Raw genomic sequence first — 25,442 nt, 5'->3', positions numbered from 1 at the left:
CATTCATATGCTTAAAGGGTGGCTGGAACTTGCATCGTATCTGTTGGATATTTATTGCCAAGATGAGGGGAAATGCCATTGGTAGTTGGTGGAACAGGTCTGCTTCTTGGGCAGCATCACATACTTTCAAATCAAGAACTCTGCTCTAACAATGTGCTTAACCCAACATCACAATACCAAATCCATTGCATGTTAAAGTAACTTCCCTTCACCCAACTTTATTCTGAGAGAGTGACAATTCTGTATCAGGTGTTAAGTTATGGGAAATACTGTGCATCTCAAAAATAAAAATCAGTGGACTCTACAACCAATGAAGATGCATATTTGCATTTAATTGGGACAGACTTGAGATCAGGAGATGGAAACTCTCAGCTTTCCAGCACTGGATCACTGTCCAACAGAGCTAACAAGTAGCAGATGAAAAGCAACGCCAGTGATCTGACGCAAGGAGAATGGCAAGCATGCTTAAAACCTCTTAAAAAGGTTGTATAATGCAAGTGGTATAACTAGTATCATGATTGAAAATCTTGAATTAAACAGACACTGGGATGCAGGATAGCCAATCAAGTCAATATAATAGGAAGTTAACAGGCAAACAACTCAGTCAAAAAATACACAATACCCATGTTTTATCATTTAATAACTAAACAATAACTTAACTGATAGGCATGACACTTCATTATTTATCACTTCTCAAGAGGAAGGGGTACAAGGCAAAGGGAAGAGCTGGCAATATTCGAGGCAATGATTGAACTTGGATAAGTTTTGTAGCAGCAAGACAAGAATTTCCAGTTCCCTCAAAGGGAAGAACTTTCTGTAATTTGAATAGATTTGTCAATTCCTCTTCCCCCACCCAACAGGACTTTTTTAAAAAAAGACAGCAAATGCACTACATCTCACATAGCCTCTTCCAGCTTGAGCAACCTCAGCTAAGGTACATCAAGTCACTTTCTACAAAGACTAAAATTTGAAAAAATTGTTTACATGCTTGAAACTTACATAAATCAAACCAGAGTAATATCGATCCTTCAAATTATGCAAGACTGATGCTTCGTTCAAGCAGGTTAGCTCAGCCATGTCTTCCACCTTTGAGAACTTGGGTGGATTCATTTTCTGAATGTCATCCTTGTTGACCAGAGCCTTCTTGCCATTCTCCATTAGCTCTACCACGACCTCATCGCCTCGCTCCCCTTGAATGCTTGCAGCCTCAAAACCATGACGTTCTGATGGCACCCACACAAGTTTTTTGGCAGTCCAGTCAGCTTGAGTAGCAGGGTTGTAAACCAGTGCCCTATCCACAAAGAGATACCTCTCTGGGTCTTCTTGGAGACTCCGCTGCGCCATCGGAATTTAGGAGCAGCCAAACTTCACCTATATATAAAAAAAAGAGAATCCATGAAAATGTTGTTAACAAAGTTATATGGTGTAAAAAAATTCTTGGGTGGAAGAGAGTACACAAACCAAAAGAAGTAGGAAGAAAATCAATGCAAGGGAAATCTTACTCTACATGGTTATTGCTAAATCTACTATATATCCATCACCATAGCCATATTGGTAAGAGTGACTTCCATTTTTCATACAAGGACATGTGGCATATTGGAAGCATTAGGCCACAAGGAATAGATCCAAAAATTCAACAGTTCAAAATCTGGCATCCACAAGGTACTGCAGCATTGTATTCCACAGCAACTACCTTTAGCCATGGTCCAACATATCCCTCACTGAACAGAAGACAAGGGATGAGTCCTGGTTCAAAGAGAAGCACATTGAACAGCATGCCAGGGAAAGCATCAGACATACCCAAAGAGGAGGCATCACCCTGGTGGAACCACAATACAGAAATCTAAAAGCAAGTAAATACAGATGCAGGAAATCTGAAATGAAAATAAACTTCTCCTCCTCCCCCCCCCCCCCCCCCAACAGAAGGCAATTAACTGGAGATGTGAACAATTTCCAATGCTGCCTGATCTTGAGTGAGTATCTTCAAAATGTTTTGTAATTAATGGAAGAAATTGCACAAGTGAAACAGCTGAATCAGCAATCTATAGATAGCAATTGATCCCAAAATCCAGGGGTCAGGTCATAGTTTTGCCGGTCACAAATGACATCAATTAAAACTGCTCTTAGGAGGTGATGTTCACAGATGGTATTGAACATCACATTTAGAGTCCCTTGATAATGAACTACTGCTGCACCCATGCTAGTAAGTGGCAGGTTAAAAAGGCATACCAAAAGTACCAGGAAGCGAACAGGAACAGAGTCTAGTCACCTCCGACACTCAAAAGCATTGCCACCAGCAAATCCAACATCAACGTCTTCACAAAAGTCATCAACCTGAAATGCAACTAGTCCATTTCACATAAACACAGTGGCACAGCAGGTCAGAGGCAGCACATGTCTCACTTCCAATTCCCTAAAGCCTCCTGTTGTTCACAAAACAGATTGGACATGGTAGAATACTTTCCACTATCATAGACAAGCACAGCTCCAACTTTCACTCCTTCCACCACCACAGCTATAGTGTGCAAAATCTACACATTCCCTGAGGTATTTTGAAGAGGGATTTCTTCAACTTCTAACCCCAAGATCCAACTACTAAACCTACCAGGAACACCAGCACTTCCAAATTCTCCAAGGTCACACTTGATTGATCATGAAATAAAAATAAATTTAGGATTGACCCTGAATCCAAAAAAAAAGTGGCAGAAACTGGGAACTCCTCAAAGACTTATTAAAAGGTATTTTCCAACAAACCAATAGTTCTAAGCAGTTCCATCACCCCTTTCACATGTAAATGTTAACCTCATCAACACCCTAACCCCACTAAAACAAAATGAAGAAACACCAATCTTACTGCAGTCATGACATGAAAATTAGTTTTCTGCCACTGTTACAGTGAATGAGTTTAGATCATAAATCTTGATCATTTGATTCCATCTCTGATCATTTGTCAGATCCCATTTCTGATCATTAGTCTTTTCCTAATGTACATAATGATACAAGTGTAAAAAAAGATGCAGGTCAGAGCCTCTATTTCAGAACCAACCTCGTTTTCTCTCTGCTCCAATTCTGACAGAGAGCCTTTGATCTGAAACACTTTGTCCACAGATGTTTCCAACACTTTCAGGTTTAATTCACTTAAAGCATTTGCATTCTCCAGAATATCCCACTCACGTAGACCCCTAATGAAATACCTATGCTTCAGTTTTACACATCCCCATTTGAACACAAGGCATCTCAAATATCTCAGTCACAAGTTCCATTCACTTGACTTATCCCACAAAGTTTCTCCCAAACATTAAGATGGGCCACTAACCAACTACTGTTATCCAAGACAGCAATTAGAAATTCCCATATCAGTTTGGCAATGGAAAAAAAAGTCAAAATAAAAACTGTCGTCAGGTTATAATCAACCACTTCAGTGCAAGTAGTGCAGCTGCTTACAGGTTTGGAGGTATAACAATGCACCAAGCTTTTTATCGACACCTATAATATGTGGATATGGCTTTCATAATGGATGTCAACAGACTAAAACCCTTTAAAAAGTGTGCAATAAAATTATGGACTCATTCTGCGCAAATCAACTCAAAATCTTGGACTTAAGCCAGAGTTTGGCATCATTTCAGAAGTTGTGAGGGTCACAAATCTACATGTCATATTTAGTTTTGTTAAAATTTAATAATTGGAGACATTTCAAACACTGGCTGGTTATCAATTTTACAGCCAAAAGCAGAATGGAAACCAGAGGGAAAATGTCAGCTTACAAAAGTACACTGGGGTTCAGTATTCACTGAACAAAATGAGTAAATATTTTTTAGAATTCTGAAAAGAATTTTAGAACAATTTTTAATGAAGGCACAAACAGTAGTTAAATATTGCAACAGAATACAAACAAAGAAATGGCACAAAAGCAACAAGCTGGCCCACATCTGATCAAAGGCTTTAAAAAGAAATCCTGATCTTGCTCTCACCTCCATGCCTATATTAAATTTGGGCAAGGTCTTTATTAAAAGCCAACTGTCTTTTTGTACATTTGTATCCTAATTACATAGCAACATTACTGGGTTAACAAAAAACGTTTTCATGTCAATTTATAAAAAGTGAATGCGTCACTTAGGTCATGGAGTTCAAATTACAATTTGATTTGGATCAAGACAGGCTCTTAAAACGTTGTTGGATCTGCAAGGTCAAGTAATATCTGATGCAGGGCATTTTGATGAGCTTCTGCTATGCGTGTGCATTTTTTAAAAAATACAAATAATTACCCAAGCAAAAGCAATTATTTGCACCAATTTCAGTTACTTACAGACAAATTAAAGACTTAAATTCATTCCTCCCAGAACATAAATTGTCCTTTTACATTAAGGATACATATGTACACAAAAATCAAAATGTAATAATCTGGCCAGAGCCTTGCACAACTTTGAGATATTAATTCAAAATGTTTTGGCAAAATGTTCTGGCAAAATACCTTGGCATCCTGTTGAATTTGCTTAATACTTCTCACTAGTGGGACATTGAGCAACAGGGTGTTCAACCAAATTCTTTCAACATCCATCTCTGCAAGTTCAATTCCATGCAGTGAAATAAACACTCCAATTTTATCATTTTGCCACATGCACATTAAAACACAATCCCTACAAGTCATCTTCACAGGAGTTGTCTACTCAGATGAGTGCCATCTGCAAATTTGACTGTTGTAATCAAGATGCAAGTACTATTAAGTACTGTTTTCCATCAGTTTCCTCCCTTCTCTAGCTTCCACCAACCCATCCCTTGCCCCCAGATGATAACTGCAAGAATCCCAAACTGCTGTGATCCTCAATTAACAAGTTTCCATAGTGTTCCCAAAATTCTGAATAAGGTTAACAAGTGGTAGGATAACCTGATGGGAACACTACCAACAAAATTGCTTCTCCCATCATTCTTTCTGGTATAGGTTACTGCAGAAAATGTGCTGCTTAAGTAACTGAAAAGCAAAAGCTACTCATGGTGAAAATTTTGAAAACAAAAAAAAAACTGCAAAACACTCAGGTCAGGCAGCTTCTGTGGAGGAGAGTTAATGGATGAGAGACTAACAACCCGAAATATCCTGATGAAGTCACTGAGCTGAAATACAAACCATTCCAGACTTGGTCAGTACTTAATCAAAAACAAAATACCTGATAAAAGATTACAGAAGACTACATCTACTGAAGTCACACTGCATTAGAAGCAGCACATTATGGAGCTACCAATCAAGGGTGCATTCTGGAGGTAGTAATGAGGCCAATTTGAGAACCACAGACTCTTGCATAGATAGGGCAGAAAAGGTGGTTTGAGCAGTGGACACCTCTCACACATGGATGACAAGCTCCCAATGCATGGCCAAGGTTCTCAATACCATCCTGAGAGACTCCTCAACTGAGTGATCACAGGCCAGAGATTCTGAAGACTCAGCTGGCATGTTGCTCAAAGGTGCACATCATTTAATCTTTCTCTATCTGCGTCATCATCTCCTTCCCATGAAGGAGCTCAGAATTAAGTACATTTCAGAAGTCTAGTGATGGGCATGTGAACAACATGGCCTGCCTAAAGCCAACTGAGGATAACCAGGGCCTCAAATGACAAGGAGATTGGCCAGGCGAGGACAGCTATTGATTTGCTTATCCTTCCAATAAACTTGGAAAATTTTACAGAGACAGCATTGCACTGTATATTTCCAATGTCTTGAGATGCCTGCTGAAGGTGATCCAGGTCTCAGTAGCATGAAAAAGATAGGGACTGCTGCTGTCCAGTAGACCATGATTTCTGTGGGAGGTCATCCATCAACCAAAAGTCTGTTGGCACATTGAAGGCAGTGGAGAACTTTGGTGATATCCAACTTTGCCATGAGGTAGCACTCAAGGTGTGGAACTCAAGGTGTGGCAAGTGGTCCACATCCAGAGTCTCATCATAAACTTTTATTGTCAGGAGGCAGTGTGGTGCATGCAGACAGATTGATAGAGGATTTTTATCTTGCTTATGGCTCATATGAAAATAAAGACTACTTCAAGTTTGATCTGAGCTTTTGCAAACAAGTGTCATTTGCATACTGCAGTTTGACTGATTTGGATAACCTTGGTTCAGGAGTGTAGTTGCTGTAGGTTAAACAGCTTCCCATTAGTTTAAAGATCAGCTCCATTCCAAAGACAGGAATATAACATTGCCACAAGAAAGACCAAGAGTTGGGGTAATGATGCAGCCTTGTTTGACACTGGTCTTCACTGACATGTTTGTTATATTGGTTAGTATCATGGCATACGTACCTTCATGCTGCACACACAAGATGGAGACAATTCATGGAGCAGAAGCTTTGGCGAGAACAAAGTATCTGGTGTTGTGCCTCGTACTTTTATTGGAGTTGTCATACAGTGAAGATCATGCCTAATGTGCTGCTCGACAGATAGAATCCACACTGATTTGAGGAATAGCTCTTCAGGCACTGGGAGGTTGTGGTTGAGGAGGACCCTAGCAATGGCTTTCCCTGTGGGAGATAACAGGGAGGACCCTCTGAAGATAATTACAGTATCTGAGATCCCCTGGAATACTCTCCTCTGCTATTATGTGGGCAACAAGACTGTGGATGTGACTGAAGTTCTTCATTGCTGAGTTTTAGGATTTCAGTGGGAATACTGTGCTCCCAAGGGCTTGTTATTTCAAGTTAGAATATGCCCCTTACTTTCTTGCTGGTCAGGAACAATGGCAAACCTACCCCAAATGTGCTGCTATTCAGAGAAAACAAGACTTCATTGCAACATCTGTTTCAAGTGGTGGCATGAGCTTGATTACATCCATTGTCAGAGCAAGGGATCAAACCAATGTCTATGTAACTCACACAATGACAGGCACTCCCGGACTGATCATCTTCATCAAACATCTCCAAGCCTTCCATTTAACGCCTTTAACATAGCAAGTGTCCCCAGACACTTCTCAGAACCATTAAGAAAACTGATGCCTAGCCACAAAAACAAAAGGAGTCCACAAGACAAGTGATGAAAGGTTTGAACAAAGTCAGGTGCAAGGAACACTTTGAAAAGAGGAGAAGTGCAAAATAAAAAAGCTGAATCCAAGGGCTTTAACAGCCAATGGAGGAGTGATTAACTTCGGGGATACACAGGAGTCCAGAAATGGTGCAATGCAGTACAGAGGTAGGAAAGGGCAAGCTCACTGAGGTTTTGGAAATGTTGTGCTCTTTTCAAATTAGAGCCAAAGTAGGTCAACAGGCACAAGGGTGTCAGGCAAACAGAACTTGGTGCCAATTAGTGGACACTTCGAAGCTTATGCAAAATAGATAAGGAAGAATTGCCAGAAAGCATCTCAGAATGTCATGGTATGGGATACGTTCCAGCAGCAAGTTGATGCAGGAGTAGAGTTGTCCATAACAATCAGTTTCCCTCCCTTTCGTTAATTACTGATCATCCATGTGGGCTGCAATACTTACTGATCCTAGTAAAGGAGCAAATCCTGCAATTTCTTTCCAAATATTTTGCATGTATTAAGGGGACAAACACTCCAGTAGTTGGAGCATACCTCAAAAGAAAAAAAAACTGGTTATTGGCCATCAGTCATTCCAGGACATCATTTCAGGAGCAGTTCTTCAGGGCAGTAACCCAAACATCTTCAGCCACTTTAATGACTTCCCTTCCATCACAAGGTCAGAAGTGATGATATCCACAAAACATCCAACTCCATTCACAATTTCTCAGAAAGTGAAGGATCCATGTCTGGATGCAGCCAGACAAAAACATTCAGGCAGATTAGTGGTGGATAACAAACACCTTCAACAAGATGTAATGACATGGAATGACATTACCACCGCCAAGTCACTATCAACTGCTAACCAGAATTTCCAATGGACTAGCTATGCTAATACAAATGGCTACAAGAACATGTTACGAGAATCTTGTGAAAAAGTCACCCCTTTCTAATAATAAAACAAATCCAAAGTGTGATAGCATTCTTTCCACTTGCGCAGATGGGTAGAATTCCAACAACATATGCAGCCTGCTCAACTGGTAGTCTGACCACCAGATTAAACATTCATTCCCTCCAGAACCAGAGTACATTGTGCCTGTAGTGCAAATCATCTACAAAGTGCACTGCAGTCACTCACCAGGGATTCATTAACAGCACCTTCGAACCATGACCTCAATCACCAAGGCAGCCAGGGGCTTCAGCCATGTGGCAACACCACCACTTCCAACCTGCACAGCAATTCAACTTGGAAATATCATCGTCCCTTCACTGCTTGGTTGCTATCAAACTGCTTTAACACCCTGAAAGTGCCTTCAGCAGTAGAAATGCAGTAATTCACTACCAAGGATAACTTGCCCATGACACTCAACTGGTACTTGTTCCTACAGTACACTGAGAAAAGCCAGGCCAAAGTCCTGTACGAGTTACATGAGCAAAATTTGAAACATTAATATGACCTATAGAGAGCAGTTCATTTAGAATTCAATTATTCTGCCTTCAGTATGGGTTCCATAGCACCCTGGTTTGGATACATCCTCCCTTTTGAATATGCATTCGTGAGCTTCCAGTCCATCAAGAACTCCTTTGTCTTCAATGTCAATGTGTAAAGTCTCCTCCCTTGTTTCACTAAAACTATTGAGAATTTGTATTTGTCAAATTCCCAAGACAATATACATAAAAACACAGGTAACTGCCAATGTCAATGGTGTAGTATTTTCACCTCCCACTCTCCCATATTTTCCTTCCAGTTACTTTTGACACCTTTTTGCTGTCCTTCTCCTGTGTAGCTTTAAGTTTCCTAATACTTGAATCAACCCTGGAAATACTTTCTTGCTCATTCTCTTAAAATTCCAGTCAAGTTCTATTTACTTTGTCACTTAGGCAGGCATTGTCCTGCAAGATTAAAGCAACCCAAATGACACTGCAGAGCTTAACTCCAACCCAGAGGATGAACACTGGGGTTTGGTGATGAGATGACATTGTTTTCCAAATCAGTTGGAAAGGCTTGATTAAAAAAAAGTGATATTCAAGCTTAGAACTTTCAGCCATTACAAACACGTGTTGTCCAACTACAATGATAGTTTAAACCCAACGTCCTTAAGTGTTTCACTATTGAATCGGCAGGGAGGGAGGGAGGACTGCACCATCTAACACCTCAGGTTTATTCTGCAACTCACAATTCATGTTAAATCCATCTCCATATACTCCACAAAAGTAATCACATTAAGTAGTTTGGGGAAAAATTGCCAATTTTAGTGTCAAAGTTCAAATAATTTACAGCACAAAAGAGACTGGTACTGGACCCTACAAAGCACACAGACCACCAGACACCAAATTCCTATTGACTTATTCTTTCACCCACCATATAAATAACTTGGCACTCTCTCTTGGATCCCATCACCTCTTTCACAACTATGTGGGACTTTTGTGAAATGATTCATGCTACTGCATCAGAAGTTCTACCTTTAATCAACCCTCTTTGTCAGATACAACAGCCTCAAGTCCACGCTGCCTGTCCTTTTCTGCTCCAAATGCCGAATTACAACTTCTTAAGTCTCTTATAAATTTGTCCATGATGCAAGACTGTAGTTATTCAGCTTTATCCTCTTTTCCAAAAGAAAAAGACTGCAGCAAATTATAAGTTTTAGTTCTCCTTTCATGCCCAAAGGCAAAAAAAAAATTGATAAAGATCCCAGTAACCAGCATTACTCCTTTTCATACATAGTCTGGGTTACATTTTATCTGAGGACACTTCAACCACTTTTGAAGTGACCTTGTATCCAAAATTTCACAACATATCTGAATCATCCCCTTTTCCAAATACCTTTATGATGTCATTTAATTTAGATCAAGGATAAAACTGAGTAGTAAAAGTGCAAATACTCAATTAAATATGCAAGTAAAACCAAGACCACACTCCACAATACCGTCAATGGAACTGCAGATTCTTGCAGTCCAATGACCAAATCCTCAAGGCATGCAGTTAAGTGTGCAGTATGCAAGCACACTGCCACATCAAGGCTACCTCCCTTTGCAACAGACATCTTGCTGCATTTTATGGATGTTGAGTTTTATGGTGCAAGCCATCGTGAGCAGCAGAATTGAACTCGCTCATAAGAAATCACATAACTAAATGGCAAATGGAAAATAAAACCCTAGTATAGTGAAGTGAGGAATTTGATGCCATGAGTAACACTAGGTACCAACCTGCCATTGCTGCCACCTAGGACTCCATTCCTGTAACAGACAGAGTTAAGGAATCCTTACAACTAAAGATCTGCTGTTGTGGCCATGGCTAACAATGCACACAAACAACTAGTTTTTTTTTGGGGGGGGGGGGGGGGGGTTGTGAAGAAAGGTCCAACAACAGAATCCTCAGTGACAAAACTCTGCATGAATACCATTAGGGACAACTGCAAATCTTCAGCCAAACAAAGTACCAAATCCATCCCAGTTTCCTCCCAAGATCCCCGCCGATACCATTCTTCACCCAGTTCAATTTGCTCCATGTTAGATCAAGGAACAGCACTGTATACGGCAAAGGCTACAGACCACACAACCTTACCGAACCAAAGGCTCATACTTGAAAATTAGCCATATCTCCAACAAGCTATTCTAGTTACAGCACTGTCATCTAGCCACTGTGGGAAATTCCCAAGGTATACCCTGTCCTCAAGCCATGGAAGGTGTTGACACTGCTATCAAGTGACGTTAACCAATAACCTGCTCATTGATGCCCCATTTGGGTTTTGTCAGGAACGTAGACCTCAGAACAACCTTAATCCAAACATGGGCCAAAGTGCAGAATTCCAGAGACAGGTATCAATGCCCTCTACTTCACTGAGCCCTAGTAAAACTGGTTAGTGGAAACGAGGGAAGTCACGTCAAAAGCTGGAGACATACAATGAAGAAAAATAGATGTAATTTGAGATCAAATTACAACCCCACAATTCCCACACCAGTACCTTGGCTCCAACCTTTTTAGCTGCTTTAATATTCTTCCTTCTTTAAGCCAAAAAGGGGCAGAGGTGCAAGAGGGATGTTCAATTCCATATGATGACTGCTAAAAAATGGGAGGCTATGAATGCACAGTCAGACCAATGTGACATTCAAGCATGTACAGCATTTGCAACAGACAAGTGTTAGCAACAACCATCTCCAAGAATTTGTAACCTTTGATGTTTACCAGTATTAACTATAAAAGTCTGCCACAGTCAAATCATGGCCTCACTACTTGCCAGAAATTAAACAATACCAGCCACAAAAATGTTGTGGCTTCAAGTTGTAAGCTGGGTACTGCTGGCAAGTACCTCCTCTAAATCTCCTGACTGCAAAGCCTTGTTATCTATGAAGCAGACATCAGAAGTGTGATGAAATATTGGCCACTTGCATGGATGGATGCAGCTCCAATTACATAAGCACCCTGATATGGTTCAGGGGAGTCTACCCGATTGGCAGTTAATAGGGTGGCAATTATATTCACTCCCTTCATTTACACAATGAAGTGTACCATTCTCAACGTGCACTGCAAATCACTCAAGGGCTACTCTGATAGCAGCCATCAAACCCATGATCTATGCCACAGAGGACGAGGGCAAATGGGAATGCAGGTCCCACATCTCCCACCACTATAATTTGGAAATACAACTTTTTCTCTCCACAATCTAAAACCCAGACCAATGGGAATGCCTTCACTAGAAGGTACTGCAGCAGCTCACCACTACCTTCCCAAAGGAAGTACTGGCCTTGCCAGCAATACCCAAATTCCCTTAAAAACCATTATCACAATTACAAAAATAGCTCCTACTCTGACAAAAATCTGAGACAACCCTTATAAATAAAATATTCCCATCCGTCAGTGATAGCCACTTGCTATCTCACTGTGGTGCTCAATATTTAAAATAATGCACTGCTAGAGTTATGAAAGAACCCCTACAGCAAAAAAAATACAAGCATGGGGAAAAAAACTGGTTGCTACAACAGAAGTATCTCATTGACTGCAAGAGAGACAAGCTACACAATGACTTGCATTCAGTAAATTAAGATTCAATGCAAATTACTTCACCCAACAGTTGCCTTTTAAGCGCTCTCTTTCAAAAAGATGTTCGACAAAAGTAAAATTCTGCAAATCCAAATGTTGGAAGTACACCACAGGTCGGGCAGCTGTGGAAGGAAAGAATGTCTCTGGGCGATTTTATTTTATCAAGAATCATTAACCTTAAAATATAACATTAATATTTTTCTCTGCACAGATGCTGCCCGACTTCGATGGTTTCTTCACTCGGGCTTATGCAGGTACTATAAATAGAATGGTGAACAACAAGCTGCATCATTAAGAGTACAAAATGCTCAGAACACAAACATGCGAAGTCACAGCTGTTTTTATCCAATGCGATAAATGGCAGATGCCAGAGGACCCACATAAAGTCCTATATTTGAATGACCTGGGAAAAAAACTCAGAATTCTAGCGAGAGTTGCCCTACAGTTGTATTCGTTGGTGGAGTTTAAATAAGAATGACCAGCATACAGTGCTGGTACCTTCAGAACCGATTTTCTAAGATTTCAAAACCCACAGTTCGACAGTTATGAAAAAAATAATGCTCCCATTGTGGCTGAGTGGACACATGCAAGAGTATTTCACGAGTTCTGACCAGCTCCCACTCCAGAACGTGGCTTACTTTTCACTTGCTGTAGTCTCTCTGCCCGCAGACATGCAGTCCCCCCTTGAATACAACAAATCTCTACAAGTTCACACTTTTAAGAATGCATGGTAAGCAAAATATAAATTGGAGTTAAAAAAAAGTGAGATGCAGAAAAAAAACACACCAAATGAATGCCAAAACGGAAAGCATGAAGTGACAAAGGTAGCTCCGAGATTTTCAATCTAAATAAATAAATCATTTACAACTAAACTATGCTTGAAACAATTCAGTTTAGCAGAGTAGTTCAATTACCTCACCCACGGCTGATTGAGCCAAGACAAAAATTCCTCAGATAACGGTAACAATGTTACACGTTTCAGTTGCGAACGATCCCGCGGAGGACACAATGTAGTCACAACTCAAAATATTTTACCTTTCGTTTAAAATAAAGTGCCCCTACAAATTAGAAAAATCGTTTCTCACAACCTCCCCAGAGCAACAACAGCGTCAAAACAATACACTCTTTTTTTCACCTCACTGAAGCACGGTTTTCCCTCACTTTTAACGTATAAACTCCCAAATGAAAGGGTCGAACGGCAACTCCACCTCAACCTAAGCTGATTGTACAACTCCCACCCTCCTCATCACTGATTGGCGCCTCATTCATAAAAGAAGGTACTTTTCCCAACTTGAATTGGCCCAATATGCTTGTCAATCATTTGGGCTTCCGCTGACTGCCGTTCTACAATTGCAATTGGCTGTTCAGCCTGCTCATCACCCTATCTCCAGGGAGATTTAAAGCACTGCCCAAATTCAGATTGGATCTTTCTCTTATTAACCGCAGCGTTTCCGGACACTTCCGTCTCTGGGTTAGGTTGCGGTGATGGGAGATGGCTGGATTGGTAATAGCAGGAATGCACGTGAGCAAGTTATTAGAATAATTTATAACTGGCCTTTCCCCCTTTTCTGCTAAAATTGTATTCAAATGTGGCAAAAAGCACACATATTTTATGTTCTATATTCTTATTTTTATATATATAATAAAGCCAGCAAGTGGAAAACACTTGCCAAAGTGCCATGGGGTGAAGTGACTTGGTGAACCGTGTCCTGCAAACCAATGACATCATTGTCTGTGCGGGGGAAACTGCAAATACCATCGGCTCTGCAGCGCCCCCAGTGACAAAAATCCCCAGCGTCTTGCTATTGTGACTTGCGGTCTATTAACACTGAACGTGCAAAATACCAACAGGCAAAACCATCTCCACTACGTGGAAAAACTTTTAATGAGCGCTGCAGGGCGCTTACGAGTATAATTGCATCTTTTGAATTAAAAAAAAATAACGCTAACATATTTTGAAACAGATATTTCAATTGTCAATTGAACTAATCTTGATTTGTATTCTAAAAATATTATTCTCCTCAATGTCGGTCCAATAAAATCTTTTAATAGTTTATGAATTGCAGTCTTAAAATAAATCAGTCTAAATAATTCTACGCACGTGTATGAACATCCGATGGTTTTTTTTAAAGCAAGAGAAAGCCGAAAATACTTTTCGTGGTGTACTTAAAATTGTCTTTAATCCAACTCATCCATCAAGCATTTTTTTTGCACTCATCTATAAAGGCTTCCTATTTTAATTGGCTTTCCTCCACCTTATCACTCAGATCCAACATCTGGTTTCATTGACTTGGACCGCGTGACTGCGAGAGGTTATTCATTGTCCATATAAGGCAAAATGAGGCGTGCGGACACTTGGTCCAAATCACACGCAAGCCATTACATCACCCACTAGTGGGATCAGTAGTCCGTCTGGTTTCATAGACGCAACCCACATAGGGCTCACAGACGAAATGCTGCGTTAGGCTCTTAAATCTAAAATGGGTATAAATTCAGATGCAACCTAAATGCCTTTACCGAAGTATCTGTGCAGAAATTTATAATTGGTAAATTTTACGGCAATCCGAAGTCATCCGTTTATTATCCTGACAGCGTTGTAAATTTCAACGCCAAAAGTAACAATATTGACAGGTTAGTTCCCAGAACACACATTGTTTTGTGATGTGTGATGAACGAATTGGTATCAAAAACGTCTTCACTAATTTGAAACGGCAGAGGTTTGCGTATCTGTCATCAAAGATCAGGTAGCGCACCAACTGGTATGGAAGAGATAACTGCGCTTGTAACAAACACCTCATATAAGGTAGATACGAACAGCCATTTTTATTTAACTCCCTCGGTGAATGTTAAGATCACTGGATAGTTAATAGCATACTGATTTTATATATCAATTAGTTAATATATATTTCAAGACAGTAACATTTTAGATTGAATTCTCATCACCCTATGACCATTGGTATAAGTGTTCATATCAGCCTTATATAAAACAGATTTTGATTTGATCTTCTACACTAAAAGCCATCCTAAGTAATAATTTCCACATTAATATCATAATGCAGAGGGTATTATTGTGAGAAGAAAATATCAAATCAAGTGAAGCATTATTCTTTATAGATTTTTTTTATTGCCGTCCTCCTGTCTGAAACCAGAAAATGTGGATCTGCCTGCTGATCATCACAGGAACATTAAAATTAAAATCCAGTTCCCTCCCCCACCTCAATTTTATGCACAAAAATCATTTGGTTGTTCAACATGAGGGCTTCGTATCTTCACCAGTCCTGTCCTCATTAAAAATCATTCCACATGCATGTACAATTATCTATTGGCAATACTGAAGACTGATAAAGAGTGGGCAGTAAGGTTTAATTTTCTCACCTTAGTCCAGGAGTGCTGATGTGAGTCGTACTCTGGCCAACAATCCTACCGAATTAATCAGCTGAACACAAATTTAGGATTAAACACAGAATCTTTTTCAGGTACATTTCCAGATCATATGATGAACTAATTCATACATCAATAGCGAATAAAGAGATACAATCGGTCGCAAAATTTTTATCTTTGCACAGTTCTGGTATTTTCCAAATCTTTTGCTCTATGCAACATTTTTGTTAGCAGAAGGTTACCCACCTTCTCGCTAATGTATATTTGAATAGAACGCTAAAGAGCAAGGCATTATATTTGTTTTCATTCAGTACTATACTTTTATACTCTAGACAGTGACCATAAATGCCCTTGAGAAAAGGCAGCATTTGATCAAGTATGGCATCAGGGAGCCCTGGCTAAACTGCAGTGAATAGAAATCAGGGGAAAACCCTCTGCTGGTTGGAATGGTACCTAGCACAAAGGAAGGCGGTTGTGGTTGGAGGTCAATCATCTCAGCTGCAGGACATCTCTACAGGACTTCCTCAGGTTAGTGTCCTTGGCCCAACCATCTTCAGCTGCTTCATCAATGATCTTATTTCAATCATAAGGTCAGTAGTAGGGATGTTCACTGATGATTGCACAATATTCAGCACCATTCGCGATTCCTCGGATAATGAAGCAGTCCACATCCAAATGCAACAAGACCTGGACAATATCCAGGCCTGGGCTGATAGGTGGCAAGTGACATTCATGCCACAAAAGTGCCAGGCAATGATGATATCAAACAAGGGAAAATCCAGCTATCACTCCCTTCCATTCAATGGCACTCCCATCACTGAATCCCCCGCTATCAATATCCTGGAGTTTACCGTTGACCAGAAACCAAACTGGAGTAGCCCAATGCACAACATGGCTAAAAAAGCTAGGAATCTTATGGCCAGTAACTCCCCTCCTATCTCACCAAAACCTGTCTACAATCTACAAGACTCAAATCAGAAGTATGATGGAATACTCTTCCCCGGGTGAGTGCAGCTTCAACAACACTCAAGAACCTCAACACCATACAGGACAAAGCAGCCTACTTAATAGGCACTCCATCCACAGCCACTCACTCACTCACTCCCACATAGTGGCAGCAGTTGGTACCATCTACAGGATGCACTACAGCAACTCACCAACTCCTCAGATAGCACCTTCCAAACCCATGAAATCTACCAGCTAGAAGGACAAAGGCAGTGAAAGCATGGAAACACCACCACCTGAAAGTTGCCCACCAAGCCACACCACTCTGAGTTGGAAATATATCACTGTTCCTTCACTGTCACTGGATCAAATTCCTGGAACTCGCTCCCTAACAACATTGTATACCCACACCTCAAGGACAGCTGTGGTTCAAGAAGGCAGCTCACCACCACCTTCTCAAGACCAAATAGGGAAGGACAATTAAATGCTGGCTCAGCCTGTGAAGCCCACATCCCTTGAATGAATGAAAAAAACAGGATCCCTGATTGGAAATTGCATGATCCACTTTGGAAATAATACAGTTTTTTCTAATCTTACTTCTAAGGTCATTTGGACATTGATCCTACAGTCAGCATGTTTCCTTTGCCAATATCTGACCATGTTTCTGTGGTTGTAACAATTTTTCAAAAGCAAAGTCTTCAAAATGATTTTTTTTAAATGTAAAAATGATTACTATCTGTGACTGGCTATGTTATTGTTCTATTAATTTACTTAATGTGAACAATCTATTGGGAAGTCTTGAATGATTTCTTGTGCTTCACTACACATTAAATTATCCTTTGTGATATTACAGTCAGAAAACTGGAAATGGTAAGGAACTAATTCAGCTCCTTCTTACCATTAAATTTCCTCTGTATGTTACATCTTTTTTTATAAGTACACAGAATGTTTATGTAACATGCTTTAATTTTACGTGCCCAATATTTTATGAACTGAGCAATTCATTGGCTTTTGATTTATTTATCCTTCTTCTGTTACTTGGCCACATGCTCTGAACAACTCTAAATGTTGCTGTTGATTTATGTGAAATTTTGTTTTAAGATATGTCATTTCTTAGGAACATGAAGATTAATCGCAATGTTGTACTATAGTCTGGCAAACAGAAAAGTCTCTTCTTATGAGAGGTAAAGAAGGAAGAGGGGATGTCCAGTGTAGCCTTCAGATGTCTTTTGAAAGCTGTTGTGTATTCCAGGGTAAAGAGTTCCATTCAAAAACCCTAGTTGGAGGTAAAAAAGATATAAATGGACCGTAAGTCATTATCATTTATTGTCTAATTTGTATTTGGCTTGATAAAAACAAATGAAATAGATTTCTGTTCTGTTTAACTGAATTGCCAAAACGTTGTCAAATCCTTTCCCCCCACTGATGCTGCTCAACCAATGTGTTCCTCCAGCAGTTTGTTTATTTTTGCTCCAAAGCAAAAATAATATGAAGTAATGAGATTTTGCATTCCTGTTTCAAGTGCTTGAAATTAAATGTTGATTTCTTTTGCACAGGCCAACTATAATTTCCCTCAATTGTTTGCAAATTTCACAAGAGCTGCAGATTTCTTTTTCATTTACGCCAACTAATTTTCAATGTTGAAACTGCCATTGCACTTTATGATTGAACTGAACTAACAATAAAATGTTTCACAGATACTATAGCTTTAAGGATTTTGACAAAATGAACATAGTCTTCTCTGAAATATTTCATTTAATTTCATTTCCAAATGAATGGAAATTAAAGATATGAAATAACCTCAGCTCATTTTTGTTGCAGGCATTCATTAAATTCAGTAATTCGATATTTCACTGTCTATTGTGAATATTACACATTTTGCTTTAGTTTCAATCCAAATTATGTACAATCTTCTCTTACTCTGGTATGTAACATTACTTATTTTATATTAAAATTGCAGCATGATCTCAGCACATCAATGGTATTGCACCACAAGATATTGTTGTCAATGTAATATTACAAAATACTTAAAAAGTATGAGATAGCACTTTACATCATGTGAGGGCTTGTAACTATGGTATCAAACAACCATCAAATGGAAATCAAAACAACAGCTGATGCTGGAAATCTGAAATAAAAATGGAACATGCTGGAAACCCTCAGTAGGTCAGGCAGCCTTGTGGAAAATGAACCAGTTAATGTTTCAGGTTACAGATCCTTACTCAGAACTGGGAAGCAGAGAAAACCACTGGTTGTACTATTTATCTTCACTGATATCCTCTGATGATAATGATTCATTCAGTTCAATTTGGAATTCCTCAGATCTTGGAGCAATCCATGCCTGCTTTCAGAAAAACGTGGACAATATTCAAACTTGGACTGATAAGTGACAGGTAACATTTATGCTAATCAGTGCCAAATAATGGATATCTCCATCAAGAGAGAGTCTAACATCTCCGCAAAGCAAGAAAAGGCATTACTGTTGCCAAATTCCTCCTCTTGGGTTGTGGAAGGGGTGGGGGAAATGGGGATGTTACAAATGCCCAGAAACTTGACTGGACTGAACATACAAATAGCATGGATAGAATTGGTCAAAGGTTGAGTATTCTATAGTGACTGACTCACAAAACCTTTCCACCAGCTACAAGACACTTCAGGACTAAAGTAGAATACTTTCCACTTACCTCATTGAGTGTAGCTCCAACATCACTCCAGAAGCTCAAGACCACCCAGAAAAAACAACTCACCTGATTTTAACCCTATATGTCACCTTGAACATTCTTCCCATCCACCACTGGTACATCCATAAGATGAACTGCAAGCAATTTACCAAAGGTTCTTCAACAGTACCTACCAAATCCACATCTCTACCATTTAAGGGCAAGGGCAGCAGGCAAGACACCAAGACCTCCAAGGTTCAAACCATCCATGGAAATGTGTTGCTCTGCCATCATTGTCATTGGGTCAGAATCCTGGAACCTCCTACATGAATGAACCCACTCGGGAAATTCCTTTACCACATGGATTGCAGTGATTCATAAAGCTGCCTCACCACAACCTTCTCAAAGGCAGCTAGAAATAGCAATAATTGCTGGCCTTACCTGTGACCCACATATCCCAAAAACTAATGAAAAACAACAATGAATGAAGTCATTTATTGGAGGAACGTAATGATGAGTTGGTAGAATCACTTTTAATAAATAGAAATGCCAAACATCATAATTTATTGCCTGGTGATATCATTTGGATAAACAAACTTACCTTTTCTCAGTGCCTTCCTGCCTATTTTACCACCTGAAGAAAAAACATATTGATATCTTTATCCTGGTAAGGAAGTTTCTGGCTATATACCCCAATCCTGCAACTTTCAACCCCATCCCATCGCCAATGCAGGACATATATTCTGGATTGTTCCCAACCCAAAATGAAAGAAAGAATCAACAATGAAGTACCACAAACATTCTTTAAATACAACAGCTAGAGTAAGGATATCTTCAGTAATTAGAGGTTGCTCCATTTTGGAATTTCAAACAGGCTCAAAAAATATCTATTGTTGCAACAGGGCATGGATACCTTCCAAAGCTGACTGAAATGTGACCTTGCAATTATCAACTGCTTGGTTTGTACATTCTGTATTGACAGTGGCATAAAACAGACGCAGTGCAAACAAGCAATATATTTATAACGCAAATGCTTGTACAAACTGATTGATTCTATTGGAATATTTGCTGATTAATAGGACTCTGTGCAGATATGCAGATGGATCTCCCACCACTGTGACACAAAATTGTCCTCCAGTGAACCTAGTAGTATTTCCAGTAGACTTGGAGTAACAGTTCTTATGTATAATAACTTATCAGGAAGTTATATATCAACTGCCTTTTGACTGACTGACGGTAACCAGCAGTGTGCTAGCATAAAGCAAAATAAGAGAGGATTTAGAGACACCAGGACATAGATTTACAGGACACAAAATTCAGCTCCAGGGGGCTGGTTCCTTGCATGCTATGAGTGTTAAATTAATACAAAGCGACATCTGGTTCCTTGCATGTCTAAGGCACAAGTCTCACTGGATACCGCTTTGGTGAAGGCATTAACATGAGTACAGCTACTGCTTTCAGATACAATACAGAGGAAGGAAATTATGTTGACAGGAGACACAAGAGACTGCAGATGGTGGAATCTGGAGCAAAAAAACAAACTGCTGGAGGAACTCGGTGGATCAAGTAGTATGTGGAACATTAATTCCTTGCACTATTATTTTGTAAGTCGTCATTCCAAATAACATCTCTTAAACCCACATGGTGGGACATATGTTCAATAACAAGAGTGATTCCCTGCCAAAGCTACTTAAAGCTATCAGCTGCTTACAGATTGGATGCTGGTTGATATCTACTGCTTGCCGCCAGCTTTGTACAAGTGTTTTCTTCTCTCTGCAATTTATTAAAATTGCTAAGTTTTACAGGGTTACAGTACATTGGTTACTGCAGGAAACCTGTTGTTCCTAGTATGGTGCCTTCATAATCATTCCCCTCAGAGTGTATCACGACTGGGAGAAAAAGTAATGGGCATGGATAACAGGATGAGTTGCTGGAAGAGGGGAGGTGTAGTGGGAAGAGCTCTTAGCAAGAATCCATAGGGGTCCAAGTGTCCAAGGAGCAATTATCTGAACCAAAACAAGAGGAACAGTTGATGACATGTGTGAGGTTCAATAAGGATGTTTTCATGAAAGTCCTGTGCTTTCTTCAGTCACTGTCCCAATCTCAGAGCAGAGTAAGGACCATTCTGCAAGTGATGGTCACTGTCAGATTGCAGTTGGGACTATTTGGAACACTGTATAGTGTATGCACTATTGTATCAGGGTGGCCACTCTCTATCTTGGTTTAAAGAAAATTGACGATACTTTAGATCTTTGCCAAAAAATGGGATTAATGTAGGATTAGTGTAAATAGGTAGTTAATGGTCCATGGGGACATGGTGGGCTGAAAGTCCTGTTTCCATGCTATGTCTCTCTATGGCTCCATGATCCTAGCTAAGAGCAACAGGCAAATGAGCAGAGGGCTTTTCAGGGTTTGCAATTTCTCCCATGGTGTAGAGTGCAACCACATGTGTGCAAATCACATTGTAAACATCGCAGGTCAACTCTGAGATGTATCTCAACCAAAAAAAGATCCCATCCTATCAATGTCCTGTTAGTTCATGTCCATACACACAGTGTGTCTTGCAGGTTAATGCCCGGTATCCTGGTAACAACCCACAATATTGTCATTCTGTGGCCTGCAGTAAGCTACTTCATGTGAGTCCTCCGCAGCAGAATTCACGTGTAACCTGTCCTTCCAGAGAGGTCCATCTGTGGTACCCTGGGCCATTGAAAAGGCTGCAAGTCAAGTGTCCAGTGATTCATCAAGCACATGTTCCACCTTTAGACTTGCCTCTAAGTTGTGCACAATCTGTATTTGGACTGGTGGTTGCAACAATCAGATTGTGACTGCATTTCTGCATTTCGTGACGGCAATCACACCTTGACCGCTCTCCACTTGCTCTTCAATTCCCACCACCTGGCTAGCTTACACTCTGAAAGGAGGAGGGTTCAAAGGTATGACTGTGTTGAGGGTAAGTGGTAGAGTGGAAATTAAGGGATGCATACTTAAACCATCTGCAGCTTATGAGGTGAGGGAGCAGTGGGACTGGGATTGCCCGGACTTGGCACATCCTCAACAGAGGCTACTCCAGGGATAGTGAGTATTTTCTCTTCCACATAGCCAAACCTGTTCCCTGCAGATTAGTTACTACCTTTCATTTTATGCTGCTTTGTCCTGCAAGAGAACAGAATGTGTGTAAGTGAGCACCACATAATGTACTTATGTGATTTGTTTGTCTGGCAATATTTACAAGTTGTGAAATGGGGCTACAGCGGGCCTGGCCAGGAACCCCGTGACCTCATTGATTTCAACTGGGGATCGTTGGGTTGTGGAGGAAGAAATAAAGGGCAAGGTGAGTTTCCTTTTTTCAAATTATTTTGGTTTTGTTTCATATTTTAATTATTTAATTAAGTTCTTATAGCTAATTTTATATACATGAAATTCTGAATATCAAGCTATACAGCTTTGACAGAGAAGTTTTGGGACTAAGAGTTCTTCAGTCCACCATTGGATACCCTGCCATACTTAGACCATGCAACTGGAGTTTGGGACACTTTGAGCCAGGAAAGTAACCCCTTTGAATCCGGGCCTGGTAAGTTAGGATATGGAGTTCTGCTGACAATGATTGGAGCAATAGGGTCTATGCCAGCAAGATCTGATCCATTATGTCCAAGGGTTTTGGAGTGGAAGGGAAAACTGGAGATGAGGAGAGTGCTTGCAAAAGTGGACCAACCAACAGTAGACTAAGTGCTAATGGGGAAGATGGTGCTATTGAAAGGAAAGAGAGTTCTTGAGGAGAGGGAGCCATTTAAAACATAAGAAAACATACATGGCATGAAATGAAGTTGAATAGTCTGTAGGTTAGTAAAAATGATATCAGAGGAATGGTGTTAGACATTATGGACAAGATGAGTGCGGAGAGGGTATAACATGAAATAGGAAAGAAACAAGAATAAAACATGGGTCCAGAGTGAAGGTGGGTTGAGCAAGTTTGAGTTCATAGATGAGAGGATGAAGGAAGACCCAAAAACATTTGGTCTTCATAACAAAATAACCCAGGAACTTTTGTTTCATATGGCTAAATCATTTGTTTGGAGTAACCCATCAGGATTATACCACCTAATGTAATTTTGACATATTGATTTCTATTTTTAAATTTTTTTAGATTGCTATTCAAGGACAAAAGTGGGTCTACTGGTTAAGAACATTAACTTAATGATACAGAGACACGTTCAAGTTATGTTGTTTCAGGTTTAAATTCAGTTAATTAAATGAGTTGAGATAACAAGTTAGAATCACAGGTAAAAATCCATCTGCTTACTTGGGAAAGGAAATCTGGGACCTGTACTTGGTTACCATGACAATACAACTAAAAATAAAACAGGATGAACCATACTTAGGCATCAAATTCAGACAATAACTAAGGCACATCCAGCCATTCGGGGATGCACCAAAGGGGTCCTGTTCCTAAGTTTGGAGAACTATCACACCGACTAGTCAAGCAACAGGCTAAGCTATTGTTGAAAATAAAAAAAAATTTCAGCCCTTGCCACAGATCCTTCCTTCAAATACCATTGTGTTCAACTGGAAAGTCAGACCTACCTGAGGTGGCAAAACAGTCGTACAAGGTCAGGTGAGATTAAATAAGTGTGGCTTCAAGGAATACAAGTAAAATTATTCCCGCTGTACCCATATAAAACTCTGGTTAGGCCACATAGCCATGCCTGTGCAAAGAGTTTGACAACATGTATCTACATTTGTGTGGCTGGACAGCTGTATAGTAAAGATGGACTGTGGCTCAAATAACCAGAAATTGGTATTGGTATTGGTTTATTATTGTCACTTGTACTGAGGTACAGTGAAAAACTTGTTTTGCATACTGATCGCACAGGTCAATTCATGACACAGTGCAGTTACATTGAGTTAGTACAAAGTGCATTGAGGTAGTGCAGGTAAAAACAATAACAGTAGAGTAAAGTGTCACAACTACAGAGAAAGTGCAGTGCAATAGGGTGCAAAGTCACAACAAGGTAGATCGTGAGGTCAGAGTCCATCTCATCATATAAGGGAACAGTTCAATAGTCCTATCACGGTGGGGTAGAAGCTGTCCTTAAGCCTGGTGGTACGTCCCCTCAGGCTCCTGTATCTTCTACCTGATGGAAGAGGAGAGAAGAGAGAATGACCCGGGTGGGTGGGGTCTTTGATTATGCTGGCTGCTTCGCCAAGGCAGCAAGAGGTAAAGACAGGGTCCAAGGAGCGGACGGTGGTTTCCGTGACGCTCTGGGCTGTGTCCACAACTGTCTGCAGTTTCTTGCAGTCCTGGGCAGAGCAGTTGCCATACTAAGCCGTGACGCATTCAGATAGGATGTTTTCTATGGTGCATCGATAAAAGTTGGTGTGTGTCAAAGGGGACATGCTGAATGTCTTTAGCCTCCTGAGGAAGTAGAGGCGCTGGTGAGCTTTCTTGGCTGTGGCATCTACGTGATTTGACCAGGACAGGCTGTTGGTGATGTTCTCTCCCAGGAACTTGAAGCTCTCAACCCTCTTGACCTCAGCACCATTGATGTAGACAGGTGCATGTACACCGCCCCCTTTCCTGAAGTCAATGACCAGCTCTTTTGTTTTGTTGACATTGAGGGAAAGGTTGTTGTCATGACACCATTCCACTAAGCTCTCTATCTCCTTCCTGTACTCCGACTCATCGCTGTTTGAGATATGGCCTACAATGGTGGTATCATCTGCAAGCTTGTAGATGGAGTTAGAGCAGAATCTGGCCACACAGCCATGAGTACATAGGGAGTAGAGGGCTGAGGACACAGCTTTGTGGGGTGCCAGTGTTGAGAATAATTGTGCTGGAGGTATTGCTGCCTACCCTCACTGATTGCGGTCTGTTAGTTAGAAAGTCAGGGATCCAGTTACAGAGGGAGGTGTTGAGTCCTAGGTCTCGAAGTTTGGTGACAAGTTTGCTCGGGATTATAGTATTGAAGGCAGAGCTGTAGTCAATAAACAATAGTCTAATGTAGGTGTCTTTACTGTCCAGATACTGCAGAGCTGATTGTAGGGCCAGGGAGACGGCATCCGCTGTAGACCTGTTTCAGCGATAGGCGAATTGCAGTGGGTTGAGATTGTCTGGGAGGCTGGAGTTGATGCGTGCCATGACCAGCCTCCCAAAGCACTTCATGATGGTGGATATCAGAGCCACCGGTCAGTAGTCATTGAGGCATGTTACCTTGCTTTTCTTCGTTACTGGCATGATAGTTGTCTTCTTAAAACAGGTGGGAACCTGAGATTGAAGCAGGGAGAGGTTAAATATGTCTGCAAATACTTCTGCCAGCAGATCAGCACAAGATCTGAGCACACAGCCAGGAACACCATCTGGGCCAGATGCTTTCTTCGTGTTCGGTCTCCGGAAGACTGATCTTACGTCCTCAACGGTG

At 40.5% G+C, this 25,442-nt stretch overlaps 1 protein-coding gene across 1 annotated transcript in view; it reads right to left on the bottom strand.

Moving 5' to 3' along the window:
- Nucleotides 1-13,282, bottom strand: part of LOC127580046 (myosin-10-like) — a 123,619-nt gene extending 110,337 nt beyond the window's left edge. Inside the window, 2 exon segments of the mRNA XM_052033192.1 lie at nucleotides 1,000-1,371; nucleotides 12,952-13,282. Coding sequence (XP_051889152.1) covers nucleotides 1,000-1,344 — 345 coding nt within the window. The 5' untranslated portion in view covers nucleotides 1,345-1,371; nucleotides 12,952-13,282.
- Nucleotides 13,283-25,442: the final 12,160 nt, after the last annotated feature.

This window comes from Pristis pectinata, chromosome 18 (genome assembly GCF_009764475.1).
Source record: "Pristis pectinata isolate sPriPec2 chromosome 18, sPriPec2.1.pri, whole genome shotgun sequence".
Lineage (NCBI taxonomy): Eukaryota > Metazoa > Chordata > Chondrichthyes > Rhinopristiformes > Pristidae > Pristis > Pristis pectinata.
The sequence above is the reverse complement of the archived record's forward strand: the minus strand, read 5'-3'. Positions and strand labels throughout refer to the sequence as shown.